At 38.8% G+C, this 22642-nt stretch overlaps 1 protein-coding gene across 1 annotated transcript in view; it reads right to left on the bottom strand.

The window, feature by feature from the left end:
* Positions 1 to 1466: 1466 nt before the first annotated feature.
* ALKBH8 (alkB homolog 8, tRNA methyltransferase) overlaps positions 1467 to 22642 on the bottom strand; it is a 46701-nt gene continuing 25525 nt past the window's right edge. Inside the window, exons 9-12 of the mRNA XM_066253653.1 lie at positions 13580 to 13731; positions 9066 to 9322; positions 5787 to 5936; positions 1467 to 2422 (exon numbers count right to left, since the gene is read on the bottom strand). Coding sequence (XP_066109750.1) covers positions 1865 to 2422; positions 5787 to 5936; positions 9066 to 9322; positions 13580 to 13731 — 1117 coding nt within the window. The 3' untranslated portion in view covers positions 1467 to 1864. The remainder of the gene's footprint in view (positions 2423 to 5786; positions 5937 to 9065; positions 9323 to 13579; positions 13732 to 22642) is intronic.

The raw sequence follows: 22642 nt of genomic DNA, 5'->3' as shown, positions 1-22642 counted from the left end.
TGACCTACAGTTAACTTTCTACTTTTGTTCCTCCTGGAAACTTAACATAAGTGGTAAGTTGACTTGGTAACTACGAAATATGTTTGTGAAATAAACCCTGATTGCACCTGGACTGGAATAAAATATGAATAAACAAGGAATACCCAACAATGGCTGTAATGGGATAATGAAGTCTGACTGGCAATTCTTTTTCTTTTTTTTTTTAATTTTTTATTTTTTCTTTTTTTTTTTAATATTTCTTTTTTTTTTTTTTCATTTAGAGAGCAGAGAGAAAGGGGGAGAGAGAGAGACAGAGAGGGAGAGAGAGAAGAGAGAGAGACAGAGAGAGAAGGTGGGGAGGAGCTGGAAGCATCAACTCCCATATGTGCCTTGACCAGGCAAGCTCAGGGTTTCGAACCGGCGACCTCAGCATTTTCAGGTCGACGCTTTATCCACTGGCCACCACAGGTCAGGCTATTTATTCATTTTTAGAGAGGAGAGAGACAGAGAGGGAGAAGGAGAGACAAAGAGAGAGAAAGGGGGAGGAGCTGGAAGCATCAACTCCCATATGTGCTTTGACCAGGCAAGCCCAGGGTTTTGAACCGGCGACCTCAGCATTTCCAGGTCGACGCTTTATCCACTGCGCCACCACAGGTCAGGCTCTAACTTTTTATTGTTTACTTTATTTTTAAGTAAACAAAAAAGCATATTTGGGTTGCCTTTAGCACCTAGATCAATGAATTAGGAATACCAATTAACTCAGGGTTAGTAGTTATTTCAGCCCTTTAAAAATAATCATTTAGCTGTCAGAGGGGTGGGGTTTGGGGGCTGGGGGACAAGGGTGAAGGGATTAAGTGTAGCAGGAAAAGTTATAGACACAGACAACAGAGCAGGGACTGCAGGAAGGAAAGCGGGGTGGGGAGGCGGGAGGCGGGTAAATGGTGAGGGAGGGGACCTGATTTGGGGCGACAATGCAATATTCAGATGATGTATTATAAAGTTGTACTCCTGAAACCTACATAATTTTATTAACTAACGTCACCCCAATAAATTCAATAAAATGTTTTGTTTTTTTAATAAAAAATAAAGCAAAATCATCATTTGTTGCCAGGTAAAACCCCACTCGTTTTTTCTCCCCATGGCATTTATCACTATCTGGCACGTCACATCATTTATTTATTTGCTTACTGTCTATGTTCCCTTCTAGAACTTAAGCTCCATGAGCACAAGGACTTTGTTCTCTGCTGTCCACTGCTCCCCTCTCCGTACTTAAAAAGGTAGCTGGTACATAGCAGGGGTTCGGTATTTGTTAGATAAAGGTCCTACTAATGTATGGGTGTTATCTGACTCGCTAAAATTTTACTGAGCACCTACCATGTGTCATACCCTACGCTACTCAGATATGGTAACAGGGTGGTTGTTATTATGATTTTATGGAGCTAACAATCACAAATAAAATTTCAGACAATGTTCTACTAAACAGGAATTTTCTTTATTAAAGCATTGTATGATTTCTTCACTTCATAATGAATTCATTCCACATAATTTAATTCATTTAGTAATTTATAACAAATTTATAACAATTCATTTATAACAAAAGCTTATCTTCAAAATGCTGTACACTTACCCCAGATCCTAAATACTTGACCAACAACTTCAATTACTTTAACAGACCGTGCCGCACCACCCTATAGCAGAAGCCTACATTTATGGATAAAGTGTTTCCTAACTAATCTGTGCTTCTGAATTTCTCTCAGGCATACTCCTTTGGTACTTTACCACAAAGTTTTCTCTTTAACTAAAAAGGTAGTGAATTCAGTCTGATTTAAAACAAAACAAAACAAAATGCTGAGCATTTCTTTCCTGTTTATGTTCAAAGAGATAATCAGACTTTTTGAAGAATCACACACCAGTTCCCCTGATCATAGTAGCTCTGCAGAACACTGACATTACTCAAAGTCCGGCAGGCAGCTTCCAATTCTCCCTCACAGAACACGTGGTAGTAACGATGAAACACAGGACTCAGGTCATGGGTTTCTACTGGGCCAGATGGCTCAACAGGGTTTTCTTTACCAGGGTTTCCCTTAAGGTGCCAGGGAACCAGTAGGTCTTGAGAATGAAAAGCAGTCCTGTTAGTGTGAATAGGCAGCTTGGACTTGGCAACGTTCCCTGAATTGCGCCTTCCCTTCTGAAAGTCATTCATGGAGGGGACAGAACATGTGGAGTCTTGATTGCCCGCGTCAGGCATCTGCTGCACAGACAACTGTCCCACTGATGTACCATTGTCGGTCTCCTCTTTTTTTCCTTGGCTAGTCCTGTTTTCTCTGAGATACTTGGACTTCTTATTATTATACTCTTGTTCCATTGCCCAAACATAAACGAGTGCCTTCCCACCAGGTCTCAGGAGTCGGACAAGTTCCTGAAGGGCTGCCATTCTGCGCTCCTAACAGAAAACACATTGCCGCTTGTCAACGAGGAGGACACAGAGAGAAAACAGAAGAATATAACTGACTATATGACTGCTTTCAATGAGGATAAACAGCCCAGAGAAATCTAATAAAATACTTTTTCTTTTCTTTTTAGTTAAGTAAGAGGAAGGGAGGTAGAGAGAAAGACTCCCTGCATGAGCCCTGACTGGGATCCCCCCAGCAAACACTCTATGAGGTGATGCTCTGCCCATCTGGGGCCATTGCTCAGCAACTGAGCTATTTTAGAGCCCAAGGTGAGAACTTGGTGCCATCCTCAGTGCCTGGGGCCAAGCTGCTCCAACCAAGCCATGGCTGCAGAAGAAGAGAGAGAGAGAGAGAATGGGGGAGAGATGGAGAAGCAGATGGTCGTTTCTCCTGTGTGTCCTGACCAGGAATCAAACCCAGGACTTCCACACACCAGGCCTATGCTCTACCGCTGAGCTAATAGGCCAGAGCCCAAAGTATCTTATATATAGGTCTACCGGAAAGTTCTGTCCGTTTTTGGAATAAAACAAAATACAAATTTTTCTTACCATTAATAAACTTTATTAAATAATATAATTGCCATTATTATTAATGGTTTCTTGCCAGCGTGAGGGCAATTTGTATATCCCATTTTCGAAAAATGTTTTATCTTTTGATGCAAAAAAATTGAACCAGTACTTGTTTGATATCTTCTTCATTTTTGAATTTTTTGCCCTTCAAAAATTTTGGAAGGACAAAAACAAGTGATAGTCGGTATTATTCCTTCACCAAACACTTTCAATAAATTTCTACATGCTTCTGTAGCATTTCTTCCTTGTTGAAATTCGTAAAAATTACAGTGGTGTAAATGAATTTTATCAGTAGCCATGGGTACACTATCGCTTCACACGTAAGACTAACGTGAATCAACTTTTAGTTAATTTGCTACGTCAGTATGTATACATTAAGTGATAAAAATAGAGAGGCACACATGCACCAAATAAACATGTGCTTACGTGTCGAAACTTGTGATAAAAATGGACAGAACTTTCCGGTAGACCTTATATATAAAACAAGAAAGGGAAAAAAAGGTAAGGGAAATTTTGTTCTGTAATTGAGGAGTTAAAAAATAGTGCTGAAGCCTGACCAGGTGGTGGCACAGTGGATAGAGCAATAGACTGGGACACAGAGGACCCAGGTTCGAAACACTGAGGTCGCCAGCTTGAGTGTGGGCTCATCTGGCTTGAGCGCAGGCTCACCAGCTTGATCGCGGGGTCGCTGGCTTGAGCCCAAGGTGGCTCACTTGAACAAGGGGTCATTCAGTCTGCTGTAATCACCCAGTCAAGGCACATATGAGAAAGCAGTCAATGAACAACTAAGATGCCACAAAGAAGAACTGATGCTTCTCACTCTCTCCCTTCCTGTCTGTCTGTCCCCATCTGTCCCTCTCTCTGACTATCTGTCTCTGTCAAAAAAAAAAAAATAGTGTTGAAGAAATAAGGAAATGGCCTGATCAGGCGGTGGCACAGTGGATAGAGCGTCGGACTGGGATGCAGAGGACTCAGGTTCGAGACCCCGAGGTCGCCAGCTTGAGCATGGGCTCATCTAGTTTAAGCAAAGCTCACCAGCTTGGACCCAAGGTCGCTGGCTCAAGCAAGGGGTCACTCGCTCTCCTGTAGCCCCACGGTCAAGGCACATATGAGAAAGCAATCAATGAACAACTAAGGTGTCACAACGAAAAACTAATGATTGATGCTTCTCATCTCTCTCTGTTCCTGTCTGTCCCTATCTCTCTCTCTCTCTCTGACTCTCTCTCTGTAAAAAAAAAAAAGAAATAAGGAAATGGAAATTTTTATTTCTGTTAATAAAATAGAAGCATAAAGGGTTTTCCATTTTGTTTTGTTTTGAGTTCAGCTAAGATCATAAAGTCACAGATATACTAAAACTGCTGGTTAATCCATCACAGGGTGACCTAGAAAGTTATTGCTTAAATTGGGGGAGAAATCACTGACACCCAGGAAAAAAGATTCTTTTCCTATAAAAAATATATAAAATTGTCCGTGGTTGCCAAGGGGGGCAGGCTGGGGAAATGAAGGAGGGCATAGGGGGACCTAACGGTGATGCACGAAGACTTGACTTGGGGGTGAGCACACAATACAGAGCACAGAAATGTGTTGTAGAATTGTGCACCTGAAATATACAATGTTGTTAACCAGTGTCACCCCAATAAATTCAATAAAAAGGGAAAAAAATTAATATGTATACATAAATTTGCTTATTTTAAAATTAAGAACACATGTAACTAATTAAAGGCATCAGTGACATATGACTGACTACCAGTTAAGAACCTGACTTTTGAAAAAAGTCAGGAAAAGAGAAAAACAGAATGGTGATGTCAGGGATGAGAATGGGAGATGGGGAAGAAAGACGGGAAACAGACTAGCGAGGCAGCCCAGAGGCTGAGGGAGAGCGGACGCAGGCAGAGCTGGTATTCTCTTGCAGCTCACAGCTATAATTTAGAGGCACAGGCTGCTGTGAACCGAGGGCCGCCAGGGTCTGAAGGGTCTCAAGATGGCTGGGCAAAAACTTGCTCTAAAAGACAGTGACTGGGGAGCTTCTGGGGAAATCATACTCCAAAACCGAAGGCCGATGCTAATTCCTGACCCCGTGATGAGACCCTCCCTCCAGGTTGGCTGCTCTCCTAAAAATGCACCTGCTATCGACGGGCTTACTACAACATAGCGAAGGCCAGCGGTCGATGACTCTGAGAAGAAGTTTAAAGCCCTGAAGGCTCCTGAGCTGGAAAATCAGTATAGTGCCCTGGTGGATGCTGAAGAAAGGGAAGATGTGCAAAGTTCTGTTCAGGTTTTGTTTCTCCAACGCCAGGATTGAGCAACACGAGAAAGAAGTGTTGGTGAAGTTGAAGAACGTAACTTCAGATGACCACTGAGGATCTGAATGAAGTCCTCCCAGAGAGCAGACTGGATAAGAAGTAGTATTCCTATTGGCCTCACAAGCCAACTGAGAATTTACAAAGTTCAGTCTGGGAGAAAAGAAATCTCTGGCTCTCATTTTATATACTCTGGACATTAAAAATAACTATATAGTGAAAAAATTTAAAGATGAGTAAGACTCAAGGTAGGAAAAAGACAAACATATAGCAATAAAAACAGAGTTCCATGAGGCTTCTATTTAACTAAGTTCCACTCCCATGGAACTCATCCCCATTCCACATGCTTTCTTAACAAACAGTATAAAATGTGATAGGAGAATGGAAAGAAAATAAAGCTAATACAGGGTCCAAACCAGCAAACTCCATGAACATGTCCTGCCACGTTAGTTACAAGTTCTTGGGAAGAGAAAGACAGTACTCACTGTGGTTGCCATGTGGTGAATAACAGCAATGGAGATGCAGGCGTCACAAGCCCCGCTGCGGATCGGTACAGCCAGTGCGTCACAGACAAAGGCCTGAAGCTGCCTCTCTCTGCAAATGTCCACAAGCTTCTGGCTACGATCACAACCAATCTATAATAGAGACAGGAAGTCATCATATCATATTTAAATGTCATGAGAAATTAAGAGCAATGGATTTATTCCTTACCTTAAAGTTATGAGAGAGATTTCATATTAATTGTGAAATGGTCTAAGACCAGGATATTTTCGGTTTTTACAACCAGTACAAAGTCAGCATATAGAATTCACAAGGCAGCATTTATTATTTTAACAGGTATCAAACAGAACTCAAATTAGTGAATAGAAACAAACGACTAGAATATAAATGACAGTGGTGGTAATGGGAGGTCCTAATTGGCATCTAATTGATCACCATTCAGAATCTAGATCTCTTTGTGACCTGTGGCGGCGCAGTGGATAAAGTGTCGACCTGGAAATGCTGAGGTCGCCGGTTCGAAACCCTGGGCTTGCCTGGTCAAGGCACATATGGGAGTTGATACTTCCAGCTCCTCCCCCCTTCTCTCTCTCTGTCTCTCCTCTATCTCTCTCTCTGTCTCTCCCTCTCCTCTCTAAAAAAAAAAATGAATAAATAAATAAATAAATAGATCTCTTTGTAATATCACACAGTTAAAAATAAAAACTATCCCATGAACACAGACATTTAGTTTTTGGAGGGGATCTACAAAAAAGAGGATCTAAGGTACCTCTCATCACTATATACACTATATTCTGATGGCCCAGATAGCAGAAAAACAGCTGGTTGTTTTTCCCTGCTTCTACTTTTCAATACCTATTACTTCTGCAATCAGAAAATAAAATCCCAAAACAAACAAGTAAAATAATTTATTTCATTTTTTAAAGTTAATGATTTTTGTTTTGCTAAACTACTAATATATATACATCAGGAATAAACTGCTGAATTAAAAATTTTCAAAATGATATTAAACTAAACCTTTTAGTATAACCAAACCATCCCGGGGGTGACAACACTGAAGGCAGCGGACAGCATCCCTCATCTTCCCAAGCAGGTGAGGCCAGCACGTTCGGTGCACGTCCGGGTCTGTGCGAGTGCTTAGGGGCTACCTGTTTTCTCTCTGGTTTTGTTACTGTTGATTTGTACACAGCTTTGTGGTTAGTTCTGACAATGCTGTGTTCTTCTTAGAGAAATGAAAGGCAGTTCATAAAACTATTTCCAAGAGAACCCAAGCTGGTATTTTTAAAATGTATTTTGTTAAAGAAATTATAAATAAAGTGAATTTTTTAGATTCTGAGACTATCCTACAATTGAATACCTAGAATGAATGTCTCAGTCACATCCTCTCATGAATGTGAAAACTGTACATATTTTCATGTTCAAGGATGCCTGCTCAAAATACAATCAAGGGTCATGGCCCCATCCAAGGTGAAGCCTCCAAACTTAATAAAGCAGATTTTCCTTTTATCATAAATAATCTAATTTCTGGTCAACTGAAAACCAGAGCTACAGTCACAAAAGCAGTTTTCATTCGTTCACTGAAACAACCCCTACTGAGCCTTCCTTAGAGATGAGACAAGGTGGTAGGCTCAGGAATAACACGGGGAGGAACGCATGCAGACTGCCACTGACAAAATGATTGCAGACAGAAGAGAGTGACGATATTTGTGACTTTCCAATTCTTTTAAATACATTCCTTCTTCCTTCTGGAATCAGCTTCCTTCAGACTTCGGTTCAATTATCTGTTTACCAAGTAATCATTTTTCTCAATTGTAACAGGACAATTTTATCATTATGACTAAAAGTGAGGTTGACTTCCACCTCATTTCACTGCCACAAATGATACCAAAATACATAAAGCCAGGAATATCATCAGGAAAGAGCAGAAGCAGAACTTACTGAGAAACAGTTTCGTACAGTAGTACCTCAAAACACAGAAGGTATCACCTTGTTTTGAACCGTGCTTAGAGTCGTGATTTTAAGTGACATATCAAAAACCCATTTCCTTTTCAATAGGAACAAACTTAACTTACTAGACCTTATTCTTTATAACTAAAATTTAATTGTAAGCATGATAACAATATACCAATACTAATGTCTGATCTTGATGAAAAGTTATTCTTTTATCTGAATGCACAAACTATACCTTTCCTCAACAGCACTAGTAACTTCCTTCATGTAGGTGCACAATATCACAATGTCTGGGATGAAGTAAAAATCGATTTGAAAGCATTGTCACACTACCATAGCCCTCGAACATAGACTGCTCTCATTCCCCTTACCTGCTCTTCTCTAGACCTTTCTCCCCTAATCTTGAGAAAGGGAAGCTTCAGTCCTCACGGAGCAATATCATTTTTTAAGATTACACTGAGTTTGCTTGTTTGTTTGTTTTTACTGAATTAATCAGGGTGACATTGGTTAATAAAGTTATATGGGTTTCAGGTGCACAATTCTACAATAACTCATCTGTATATTGCACTGTGTGTTTACCACCAAGTCCAGAGCAGTGCTGACATGAGTATTTATATAATAGTAATGTATTAGTGCAGGGAGAACTTCCTACATCCTACACAGCAGAAACAAAAGAGTGGTCCACAGAAAAGGAAATATAGTAACTAAAATGGACACTCTGACATTAGACAAGAAGTGGGTTATCTTGAGTCTAACACCCTTTACCTTAGTCAAATTTTTTAATCTGCTTGATCCTCAGTCTTTTCAACATAAGACACCAAAAAATATTAAACACTTTTTGTTTTACTATGAGTAAAAGGGACACTAGATTTGGAGTCAGAGGCATGGGTTCAAGTTCAACCTATGCTACCTAATTATATGATAGCAGGGAAATAATATAATCTCTGTGAGCCTCAGTTTCTTTATTTACAAAAGACAGGTGAAAATATTTGCTTTATCTTTCTCATACCTAGGAGGATCTAAGCAAAGAAAACAGTTTCTATAAAAACTTTACTGTGTAAAGAGCTTTTACAAACACAATTTTATGATAAAATAATCTTCTTTGCAAGTAAAATCCAAAGGAAGAAAAAAAATAAAAACAATGGGTTGCTCTTAAATTTCTACAGGAACAAAAATGAATGGGAGTGTTCATAATTCTCAATTTGTTGGTTATAATTTTTCTGCAACCTAAAAAGACATCATTATATCATGAGGAAGAAGGTGATAATACCCTGACAAATAAAGTAGAAAGAAACCCAGAAGCAAAAATTACTTGCCATAAATAATTCCTTATTTATGCCAAGATATTTTCCATTTCCACATCCAATATCAGCCACTACTGAACCACTTGGCAAAGCTTTCAAAAACTCCACGATGTGTGGCCAGGGAGTGTGTCTTGTGCTGCTGAAGTGCCCAGCGATCTCTTCATACACCCGATGGACATATTCTTGCTCCAGCTGTGAGGCTTCCTTGTCACTCCCTGGAAATAATGGAGGAGGCTCCTTCATCTGGCTGTCACAGACCAAAGGGTAACCTAATGAAAAAATAAGACAAGCCTTTTATCTTCATCCAAATGATTCATAAGGTCTCATGCATTCTTAAAAGGAAAAGCGAATCAACTCAATTATGGTGTAGAGGGATAAGAAGGCTGTTGAATTATCAGTTAAAAAATAGCTCTTCCCTAGCAAGTCAAATTATATGTGTGATGGATCTAATAGAAAAAGAATGGGGAAAGCCCATTTGTAACAAAATATGACTGCAATTCAGCATGCCTTATAATGAAGATGCCTATTTCATCTTGGGATTAAAGACCTCTTATTCAAGAAAGCATCTTGTCATCTTGTCTCCGGCAAACTTCTACCTTCTTTTATTTGATCCAGCTAATAACACTGTTTTGTCTTTTTCCAAATAGCTCCAGATATATGGAAAAGGTTTATATAGGCAGATGGGGATCCTCAAACCCCTCAGCAAGATCTTCTGAGCATGGCTTTTAAGGTACCAAGAGGCAGAAAAAGCCCAATAGAGATCAGGTGAACTACCAGCTTTTAGGATACACCCTTAAAGGCTCCAACGCCCCAAAGGGGTCTCATAAGAATCCATCTGGGTCCTACTTCAATAGTGAATAGGAAGGTCATTGAGCTAAAGCCTGCCAGGCTTACATGCCTCTGCTGTGAGGAAAAAGGGACACTGGAAGGTAGGCTTCCCCCTCGCTCCTCTAAGGGAGGGTTCAGTCTCTTCCAGCCCTGCTCCAGCCACCTATGACCTAAACTTGCCCAGAATGCAGGGGTTTGCCACGGAAGGCTGAAGGTGCCTAGGGCCGTCGGCCCCATCTACGAACACTGTGGACGAGCCTAGGGTATTTCTTCCAAGAAGCAGGTAAACTGATCTCATTTGCACAAGGGCCACTTAACTATGTCTTGCCTGAATAGTCAGGTTTTTTATTCTTCCCTCGAAGATCTCTGTTGTGGGTGTTGATAGTCCTATTTTCTGCTGCTTTGTTTAATATTATATATAGTGTTTCCTTTATTCCTCCTACCTCAATGCCCCACTCATATTTCAGGCTGGGACCTACACCTAATTTAGAGCTCTCTTTCCCCCCTTTGCCAACTTCTCTTATGAATCTACCTTTGTCACCCAGCTTAGTGTATCCCAAGGTTCTCTTTACCACACCACAGTTGCAGAGCTCCAGGGAAAAGCACCCTGGTCTCATCTCTCCAGGCAGAGGAGATCAGAAGCTCCATCTCCACACATGCTGTAGATGGCTTTTCCAGTCTACCTGAATCATTACCAGCTAGGAGCAGCAGTCATTGGGACTTGGACGTGAGCTGCAAAGTATAGAATTGTGACAACAATTCCAGTGCCATGCGGACTTTTCCTGGATGTGGACTTTTCCTGGACTCCTGCTCCCTGTGACAGCTCCTAACGGACTAAACTGGGGTTGGGTTGCATTTGCAGAGATTTGGAATGGTGTGGGTGCCAACTTGGACTTGGTGAACATGTTAAGGACACTACTCTTTTATGGATTCTTGATGTATTGGCCAAGAGTTTGCTTAAAGGCCTTAATCACTGTAAAAAAAAAATAGAAGACTGGATAAAGAAGATGTGGCACATATGCACTATGGTATACTACTCAGCCATAAGAAATGATGACATCAGATCATTTACAACAAAATGGTGGGATCTTGATAACATTATATGGTGTGAAATAAGTAAATCAGAAAAAAAACCAAGAACTGCATGATTCCATACATTGGTGGGACATAAAAACGAGACCAAGAGACATGGACAAGAGTGTGGTGGTAATGGGGGGGGGGAGAGGGGGAGGGGGAGGGGCACAAAGAAAACTAGATAGAAGGTGACAGAGGACAATCTGACTTTGGGTGATGGGTATGCAACATAATTGAATGACAAGATAACCTGGACATGTTTTCTTTGAATATATGTACCCTGATTTATTGTTGTCACCCATTAAAATTAATAAAAATTAAAAAAAAAGAAAGCATCTTGCCTGACCAGGCGGTGGCGCAGTGGATAGAGTGTCGGACTGGGATACGGAGGACCCAGGTTCAAAACCCCAAGGTTGCCAGCTTGAGCGCGGGCTCACCTGCTTTGAGCAAGGCTCACCAGCTGCTTAAGCCCAAGGTTGCTGGCTCGAGCAAAGAGTCACTCAGTCTGCTGTAGCGCCCCAGTCAAGGCACATATGAGAAATCAATCAATGAACAACTAAGAATTGATGTTTCTCATCTTTTTCCCTTCCTGTCTGTCTGTCCCTCTCTCTCACTCTCTCTGTCTCTGCCAAAAAAAAAAAAAAAAAAAAGGCATCTTGATGGGACAAGCCTAAGCAGAAGAAATTTAGCTAAATTAATATGATTTGGGCTTTTACTCTTGGTAGGTGATAGAGATAGTAGTTCTGGGGACACTAGGACTCTTAGAAAAACAAAACCGGTAAGCAAAATGTTATCTGGTAAGAATCACAAGCATTTAATAAACACTATTTGAAGCAGTCTGTAGGTATCATCTCAATTTTCACAGTAACACTATGAGATAGGTACTATTACAGCCATTTCAGAGGAGAAGCTGAAGCACAGAAAGTTAAATAATAATTTCAAAGTCACAAAGACAGTAAGTCTTTGAGCCAGGACTTGCCTCCAGGCAGTGGAGACTGAGTCCACATTCTCAGTGACTACAGCAGGATGAGCAAACCCTAAGAAGACCACCACCAAGGAGAGGACACGGCAGAGGAAACTTAGGTACCAAGTCTCAAATTGATTTTGAAGTTGTTCCTTGCTCTCTGCAATAATGTCTAATGCTCATTATAAATTCTTGCCTGTTCTATACTATGCTATAATTTGAATTTTACTGTAAAATGCTATAATTTTCCCCTCTTGCTTAAAGTTAAGTTTCCAATTTGTCTTCAGCCAAAAGTTGTGACACACAACATCCTCTTATGAGTAGTATTCTAGAGAATAAAAGGAATAGTGCTTCCCAGACACCACAGACAAGACTCAGCCAATAACTGGAAACAGATTTGGGGACAGCACTGATGGCTTCGAAATGTTCCCCATATATAGCTAGAGTGCTGAACCTTGAGAAAGCCTCCAATGAGGTGGGAGCACCTAGGCTCTACTGACATGTGAAGTGAAGCTCTAACCATTTAAATGCACATGTAAGAAAAGGGTAGCCCCAGAAAGTTTGACTCTAAACATACATGTGGAAAGAGAAGTTGCACTATGTTGCTTAAATCAGAATTACAATTATACTACGATATACATTACAGTTATCCTAAGCTGGTCTTAATAAAATTTTATTCTCTTGGAAATTATGAATATCTAAGTTATCTAAAGAGAGTAGCAATCCTTAACATTTAAAAATCCACAAATTTTGACCAAAAATATCCAAAAGATGCCCTTGAACTTTAAAAAAGAAATCTGTAAACTATTATGATCAGAGCTTTTTATAGGATCCCCTACATTTAATTAATACTGATAACAAAGAAACATTTGCATAAGAAAACCAGCTTGTCTGTCCAACTAGACCCCAAGTTCCTTGAAAATAAATGCAATAGAGATTTCAAGTTTTCTAATAGGATAACATCTTGTAGATATAATAAGAATTTTTAAGTTTAAATGTTTTTAAGATTATGACTAAATCCAAAAGCAAATACTAGATATCTCCCATAATTAAATCCCTCAGGATATAAAAAAAATCTTCCATCACTGTCATTAAAAAATATTATTTAAAAATGAAAGTTTTACTTATTGAGTCTAAGAAATATAGGTCATGATGTACTTGTGTAGACAACCCCAAAATAGCATCCTCTTGACAAGTTTTTGAGTCCTCCTTTTATTCCCTTATAGGTTTCCTAAAGGACATAAGCCACTGTTTGTACCCTAGAGTTACTTGCTTACTATAGAACAACCTATAATTTCCAACATCCCCTTTGGGTGAATGAGAAGTCATTTAAAAACTTGACAAGCTGTTTCTAATAAAACCTACTTTTGTGGTATTTTAATGTCCTACAATTGTAGCACTCTTAACTGTGACTTCAATAAAAAAATATTTATTTGAAAAAAAATTTATTTGGCATCCAACCATTTGTACAATATAAACATGAATAAGATGTTGTCCCTACCTTCGAATAATATAAACTCTAGTGATGATGGTTATAAAAAGTGTATGTAAGTCTAATACCAGGTAAAATGTTGAAAATGACATTAGAGAAGTTAAAATAAATCATTCCTTCGTTCTGAGATATTAATAGATTTTCATAAAACCAAAATGATATACTTACCACAGTTACAAGGTGTCTGCCTCACTTTCCTAAATGTAAACGATGTCCGTATTCCCCTCTTGCATAAAGTTAAGTTTCCAACATCACCAGAGATAATTCCACTTCTATGACCCTTGGAAGCTTGAACGGTATCATATTTTCTGGGTGTTATTCTAAAAACAAAAGTCAAAATAATTTACTTAACACTGAATTTATAAAAATATTTCAGATCCTTTAAAAACATTAAGGAAATAGTAATCTAGAAGAATGTATTGTAAATATCTTTTGAATTCCCTGAATTGTTAAGCACTGCAGAAAAAAAAAAAGAATGAGAAGTTTCATCTTTAAGAATTTATCTCCAGGGTAATCATATTAAAAGAATGTACACTATCCTGACCAGTGGTGGCACACTAGATACAGTGTCATCCTGGAACACTGAGGACCCAGGTTCAAAATCCCAAGATGGCCGGCTTGAGCACGAGCTCATTTGGCTTGACCACGGGCTCATCAGCCTGAGCATGAGGTCACCAGCTTAAGTGTGGGATTATCAACATGATCCCATGGTCACTGGCTTGAGCCTATAGGTTGCTGGCTTGAATAAGTGGTCAATGGCTCAGCTGGAGCCCCCGGGTCAGGCACATATGAGAAGCAATCAATGAACAACTAAGGCAGGGTCAGGAACCTTTTTGGCTGAGAGAACCATGAATGCCACATATTTTAAAATGTAATTCCACTACTCAGCCATAAGAAATGATGACATCGGATCATTTACAGCAAAATGGTGGGATCTTTTTTCTTTTTTTTTTTTTTACCCTAACCCTAACCCTAACCCTAACCCTAACCCTAACCCTAACCCTAAAAATGGTGGTATCTTGATAACATTATATGAAGTGAAAAAAGTAAATCAGAAAAAAACAGGAACTGCATTATTCCATATGTAGGTGGGACATAAAAGTGAGACTAAGAGACATTGATAAGAGTGTGGTGGTTATGGGGGGAGGGGGGAGAGGGAGAGGGAAAGGGGGAGGGGGAGGGGCACAAAGAAAACTAGATAGAAGGTGACAGAGGACAATCTGACTTTGGGTGATGGGTATGCAACATAACTGAACGACAAGATAACCTGGACTTGTTATCTTTGAATATATGTATCCTGATTTATTGATGTCGCCCCATTAAAAAAATAAAATTATAAAAAATAAATAAAATCAGTAAATAAAATACTTAAAATTTAAATATAGTCAGACTTATGATGGTAATTTCAACAAATGACTCAAGAAAATAAACAATGTAGTAAATTGATAGCAAAAAAAAAAAAATGTAATTCCACCAGAGCCATACATCGACCTGTATACATTACACATTATCCAATAAAAATTTGGTGTCATCTCAGAGGACAGCTGTGATTGGCTCCAGTCACCCGCAACCATGAACAAGAGCGGTAGGAAATGAATGGATTGTAATACATGAGAATGTTTTATATTTTTAACATTTTTTTTATTAAAGATTTGTCTGTGAGCCAGATACAGCCATCAAAAGAACCACATCTGGCTCACGAGCCATAGGTTCCCGACCCCTGAACTAAGATGTCGCAACTACAAGTTGATGCTTCTCATCTCCTTTCCTCTCTCTCTCTCTCTCTCTAAAAAATAATAAATAAATTAATAAATGTACAATTAATGAATTAGGTATGGAATAACAAATATTTAACTAATATCAATTCCAAGGAGAAAAACAAGGAATAGATGGGGCAAAGAAGAAACAAGTAGATGGCAAATTTAAATTCAGTATCAGTAATTACAATAAATGTACAAAGACTAAAATGTCCAATTGAAGAATAAAGGTTTTCAGACTGAATTAAAAAAAATAAAATCCAACTATATACTCCTTACAAAAGATACACCTTAGGCCCTGGCTAATTGGCTCAGCGGTAGAGCGTCGGCCTGGCGTGCGGGGGACCAGGTTCGATTCCCGGCCAGGGCACACAGGAGAAACGCCCATTTGCTTCTCCCCCCCCCCCTTTCTCTCTGTCTCACTCTTCCCCTCCCGCAGCCAAGGCTCCATTGGAGCAAAGATGGCCCGGGCGCTGGAGATGGCTCCTTGGCCTCTGCCCCAGGCGCTGGAGTGGCTCTGGTCCCAGCAGAGCGACCCCCCCACCCCGGAGGGGCAGAGCATCGCCCCCTGGTGGGCAGAGCGTCGCCCCCTGGTGGGCGTGCCGGGTGGATCCCGGTCGGGCGCATGCGGGAGTCTGTCTGACTGTCTCTCCCCGTTTCCAGTCTTTAAAAAGAAAAAAAGAAAAAAAAAATTGGGTAAAAAAAAAAAAAAAAAAAAAAGATACACCTTAAATATAAGAATAGAGAACGGTTGAAAATAAAAAGATAAAGGAATATACAATGAACAAATATTTTACATATATCAAGCAAAATTAAAAGTGGCATAGTTCAGACAGAGAAGGCTTTAAGTAGTAATAGGAAATATTAGAGATCAAAGAGGACATTGCATAATGATTAAAGGGTTAATCCAATAGAAAGATATAAAAGCCCAATATATTTGTATACACCTAACTAGCAATACAGCCTCAAAATGAAGAAATTGAAAAAATTTAAAAGAAAGAGACAAATCCATAACCATTCCTGGAGTTTCAAATACAACTTTCTTAATAGGTGAAGACTAGTTAAGGGTCAAGGTAATCAACATCAGAAAATAACAGATAATGCAACAAAGAGCACAATTAAATTTTGTAATATAAATACAGTAAGTAAAAAAAAAAAAGATTGAAAAATAAAAAGAGACAAGTACAAGCCATTGTGGATTGTAAGAAAATTTAAAGGGAGTCTTTGGAGTAAGAACAAATTTTCAATGGAAAAAAAGAATCATCTGGAAGGAAATATGACCCTTTTAAAGTTAAATTTACAGAGAATAAAATTAATAATCTTATGTGTATGGTTCAGTAAGTTCTGACAAATGTATACAACCATGTAACCACCACCTCAATGAAAACACAGAACATTCCCATCACCCAAGAAAATTCTCCGGTGCCCCCATCCAGCCAATCATTCCCCACCTCGACGCAACCACTGTTCTGAGATACCTGTTCTTGAGTTTCATATACACTTAGCACTATTTTGTATCTGGCTTTGTCAACTCAACATAATAATTCTAGGATTCATCCATATGGTTGTGTGTATCAGTAGTTCACTGCCTTTTCATCACTGAGTAATATTTCAGTATCTGAAAAAACCACAATTTATTAATCCAGAATCTCCTATTGATAGACATTTTGGTATCCTCAGTGTGGGACTTTACAAATAAAGCTTCTGTGAACATTCAGATATATACACATATACATATATATTCTTTTTTAGATATATAGTTTTATTATATATTCATATCTTTTTTAGGTGTATATTTTTATTACATTGGGTAAATATCTAAGAGTGAAATTGGTGAGTCATAGGGAGAGAAACTCATAGTTTTCCAAGGTGGTTATACATAATTTTACACTATTACCAGCAACATAATGAGTTCTGGGATACTTGATATTCTCATCAACACTTAGTATTGTCTGAGTTTTTAATTTTAACTATTTTAAAAATTGTGGCAAGTGATATAAAGTTGTGATTTTAATTTGCATGTCTCTGATGACTAATGATACAATGTATCTTTTCATGACCTTATTAGTTATTCATAGATCCTTTTCTGTGTGCAGAATCTATTCAAACCTATGCCCAATCCTTTGTTGGATATTTGTTTGAGGATATCCCCTCCCCATGTGGAGCCTGCCTTTTCATTTTCTTAATGGCATCTTTTGATGACAGAAGTTTTTAATTCTGATGCAGTTACTTTGTCTTTTTTTCTTTTGCAGAAAGTGTGGTTTACTATCTTTCTAAAAAAATACTTTGTCTATTCCAAGGTTACAAAAATATTCTCTTGTATTTTCTTCTAAATGTCTTATAGTTCTTGCTTTTACATTTAAATTTATGATGGCCTCATATTAATTTTTGTGAATGATATAAAGTTGATCATGGTTCATTTTATTTCCACATGAATATCCAATTGTTCCAGCATCATCTGTTGAAAAATTTCCTTCTGGCCCTGGCCGGTTGGCTCAGCGGTAGAGCGTCGGCCTGGCGTGTGGGGGACCCGGGTTCGATTCCCGGCCAGGGCACATAGGAGAGGCGCCCATTTGCTTCTCCACCCCCACCCCTTCCTCTCTGTCTCTCTCTCTTCCCCTCCCGCAGCCAAGGCTCCATTGGAGCAAAGATGGCCCGGGCGCTGGGGATGGCTCCTTGGCCTCCGCCCCAGGCGCTGAAGTGGCTCTGGTCCCGGCAGAGCGACGCCCCCGGAAGGGCAGAGCACCGTCCCCTGGTGGGCAGAGCCTCGCCCCTGGTGGGCATGCAGGGTGGATCCCGGTCGGGCGCATGCGGGAGTCTGTCTGACTGTCTCCCCCCGTTTCCAGCTTCAGAAAAATTCAAAAAAAATTTCCTTCTCACACTGACTTGCATTGGGATCTTTGTCAAAAATCAATTCATATTATATGTGTAGATATATATTGTGTCACACTGGTCTATTTGCTTATACTCCTTTGATGACACAGCTTTTAGTACATCTTAAAAATCAAGTAGAATAAATCCTCAACATTGTTCCTCTGCTTCAAGATTATTTTGATTATTCTAGAACCTTCACATTTCCTTATGAATTTCAGAACCTACAAAAAAGACTTTTAAGATTCCAATTGGAATTATATTGAATCATTAGCTCAATCTGGGGTCAACTAGTATCTTAATAATTAGTTTCCTATCCATGATTATGGCATCTCTATCTCTTTCATTTATTTTGGTTCTTTAATTTCTCTAGGTGATATTTCATAATTTTCAGTGTATATGCATTGCTTATCTTTTGTTAAATTTATTCCTAAGATTTAAATCTTCTGAGGCCAAGTGTTTTTTTATTTACTCTACAGAAGTAGGTTTCATATTCACAGAAAATGTGTTAAGCCTGAAAAATCTCAGCAAATTAGAAAAAAAGTATAATTTTACATTCTTAAGTTGTTGATACTTCTTTATTAAGAGCTAGATTCGTTTTTTCTACCATTTAGAAGAAATTTCAACCATATAATTAAATGTAGTCCTATAATAAAATAATGTAGTATATTTCAATTCTCAATTTTCATTACATCACTGTTACACTGTTTCATTCAATCTGTTGTTAGAATCAGAACTTCCAAAGGCAACAAAAGCAAAATTAAACAAGTGGGACTACATCAAACTAAAATGCTTCTGCATAGCCAAGAAAACCATCAACAAAATAAAAAGTCAGCATATGGAATGGGTAAAAATATGTGCCAATTATATATGGGTATTAAGGAGTTAATATTCAAAATATATAAAAAATTTATACAACTCAATGATTTAAAAAAAAAGTCAACACAGTCTGATTTAAAAATAGAGGCTCTAAATAGACATTGTCCCAAAAAAGACATACACATGGCCAACGAGTACATAAAAAGAAACTGAACTTTTTTTTTTTTTTTTTTTTTTATAATTTTATTTTTTTAATGGGGTGACATCAATAAATCAGGATACATATATTCAAAGATAACAAGTCCAGGTTATCTTGTCGTTCAATTATGTTGCATACCCACCACCCAAAGTCAGATTGTCCTCTGTCACCTTCTATCTTGTTTTCTTTGTGCCCCTCCCACCCCCTATCCCTCTCCCATTCCCCCCTCCCCCCCGTAACCACCACACTCTTATCAATGTCTCTTAGTTTCACTATTATGTCCCACCTACGTATGGAATAATACAGAGAAACTGAACTTTTTTATGTTCAGTTTCTTGTTAGTTCAGATGATTAGTGAAGTTCAACTAATCATCAGAGAAATGCAAATCAAAGCACAATGAGATTATCACCTTATACCAGTTAGAATGGCTATTATCAAAAACACAAGAAATACCAAGTGTTGGTTGGCAAAGATGTGGAGAAAATGAAACCCTTGTGCACTGTTGGTGGAAATGTAAAATTGGCAGAAAAGAAAAATAGTATGGAGGTGCCTCAAAAATTTAAAAACAGAACTGCTATATGATCCAGTAGTTCCACTTCTAAGTACCTGGTCAAAGGAAATGAAAGCACTAACTCAAAAAAGTTACATGCACCCCCATATTCATTGTAACATTATCTACAATAGCTGAAATATGGAGAAGATCTAAGTGTCCATCAGTGAATGAATGGATAAAGAAAATGTGATAAACACACACACACACACAGAGAAATATTATTTAGCGGTAAAAAGAAGGAAATCTTGCCGTTTGTGACAACATGGATGTGCCTTGAGAGCATTATGCTAATGAAATCACAGAAAGACAAATACCACTCTTCTCACTTATATGTGGAAAGTAAAATAAAAACAAATTATAGATGCAGAGAACAGCTTAGTGGTTGTAGAGTGGCAGGGGTAGAGTGGACGGAAGGTTGTGAAATGAATGAAAATAGTCAAGATACAAACTTCAAGTTATAAAATAAATCCTAGAGATGTAATGTACAGTATGGTGACTATTTAAATGATACTGTAATGTTTATTTAAATGTTACTTAAAGAATAAATCTTTTTTTCTTTTTAAGTAAAAGGGGAGATGAGACAGACTCCTGCATGTGTCCTGACCAGGCATCCACCTGGCAACCCCCATTTTGGGCCGATGCTTAGACCAACCAAGCTATCCTCAGGGCCTGGGGCCATGCCCAAAACCATCAAACCACTGGCTGTGAGAAGGAAATTGAGAGAGTGAAGGAGGAGAGAAAGAAGAGAAGCAGATGGTCACTTCTCTTGTGTGCCTGACCGGGGACTGAACCCAGGATGTCTGCAGGCTGGGCCAATGCTCTATCCACTGAGCAAACTGGCCAGAGCCAAATAAATCTTAAAAAAAAAAATGTAGTTGTGTGGTGATGGGTGTTGACTAGACTTACTGAGAACGATCACTTCACAAATTATATATTGAGAATCATTATGTTGTGCATCTGAAATTAATGCAATACTTTGTGTGTGTGTTTGTGTGAGAATTAAGTCTCAATTTAAGAAAAAGAATCAAAATTCCCAGGTTGATAGTTTTATAAACTGTACCATAATTAATTAACTAATTAGTTCAGAGTACTGAAAAGAAGTATTTTACAGGTCTTGATGCTATATTTAAAAGCATTTTATTTCATTTTCCAAAAATTAAGTTTTGAATATTGACCTTGTATGCTACAACCCTGCTTTATTCACGAATTAGTTCTAGCACTTGTTTTGTAAATTTCTTAGGATTTTCTATATCTACAATCATAAAGAGTTTTACTTCTTTCTTTCAAATCTGTATTTTTATTTCTTCTTCTTGACTTGTACAATGGACAAGACATCTAATATTATATTTACTAGAAGTGGTAAAAGCAGACATCCCTGCCCACTTCACTGTCTCAGGAAAAAGCATTCAGTATCGCACTATGAAATATGATGTTCACTGTGGGGCTTTCATAGGTGTCCTTTATCAGACTGAAGAAGTTTCCTTCTTGTCCTACTCTGCCAAGTTTCTATTATGAATGGATGATGAGTTCTGTCCAAAACACTTTCTACATCAATCAAGATGATTATATATTTTTTCTTCTTTGTCCATTCTATGTGGTGAATTACAATGTTTTGTTCCCGGATGTTCAACCAATCTTGCAATCCTGGGATAACCTCCACTTGTTCTTGATATATTTTCTGTACATCACAAGACTGAATTTTCTAATGTTTTTTTAAAGAATTTTTCAAAGTTTTATTTATTGATTTTAGCAAGAATGGAAGGGTGAGAGAGAGTTCGACAAAAATATCAATCTGTTCCTGTGTATGCCCTAACCGAGGATTAAACCGACAACCTCTGTTTTTATGGTTCACATTTAGGACAGGTTAAAAAATTCATTCACATGTTCATTTCCTTGAATTCTCATAAATACATCAGCTAAAATCTGCAAGCAGGCCAGTATTAATAAGTATACAATTCACGCCCTGGCCGGTTGGCTCAGTGGTAGAGCATCGGCCTGGTGTGTAGAAGTACCGGGTTCGATTTCCAGCCAGGGTACACAGGAGAAGCTCCCATCTGCTTCTCCACTCTTCCCCCTCTCCTTTCTCTCTGTCTCTCTCTTCCCTCCCAAAGCCAAGGCTCCATTGGAGCAAAGCTGGCCAGGCACTGAGGATGGCTCCATGGCCTCCACCTCAGGAACTAGAATGGCTCCAGTTGCATCTGAGTCATGCCCCAGATGGTCAGAGCATCACCTCCTAGTGGGCTTGCCAGGTGGGTCCCAGTCAGGTGCATGCAGGAGTCTCTCTGCCCCCCTCCTTCTCACTTCAGAAAAATACAAATAATAATAATTATTATTATTTTAAATACAATAAATTTTAAATACAATATATATAAATTATAGCAGCTCAGCAGGTATTTTAAATACAATATATGTAAATTATAGCAGAGTAATGCTTCCCTCTCAAAAAACTAGAGATGTATTCCTGCCAGAAAAGTATAACCCATTTCTTTCAGATTAGATTCAAACAAACTCAAATTGAAGGACAGTATAAAAAACAACTGGCCTCCTTAAAAGTGTCAATGTCAGGAGACAGAGAAAAGTTGAGGAACTGTTTCAAATTAAAGATGACTAAAAAGAATTAACTGACAACTAGAGGTAATTCAGGATCATGAACAAAATCCTAGATTAGAGGGAAAACAAATCCTGAACTACCAACAAAGATTCTCTACTTGACCACAGTCGCCTCTGAGCCTAATTAGGCTCCATATTTGGGCATGTCCTCCGAGAGCCCAATTTAACAAGATATCTGCTGAGTCAGTGTAGCCAGAATTCCCATCCTTGATAGCCCATCATTGAGAGCTGACCAAACCCTTCGTCCCCCCTGTTCCCCATCTCATCACCCTGGCCTGCCTTCAACAAGAATCGTGTGTTTATTTAGCCAGAAACCCCCTTACTACTGAGGCTTCCTTAGTAATTTGTCATCCACCAAGCACCATCCCCAACCCTGGGCTCCTGGGCTACAAATCCTCACCTTTCTTTGTTGTCTTTAAAA

Source organism: Saccopteryx bilineata, chromosome 1 (genome assembly GCF_036850765.1).
Source record: "Saccopteryx bilineata isolate mSacBil1 chromosome 1, mSacBil1_pri_phased_curated, whole genome shotgun sequence".
NCBI lineage: Eukaryota > Metazoa > Chordata > Mammalia > Chiroptera > Emballonuridae > Saccopteryx > Saccopteryx bilineata.
The sequence above is the reverse complement of the archived record's forward strand: the minus strand, read 5'-3'. Positions and strand labels throughout refer to the sequence as shown.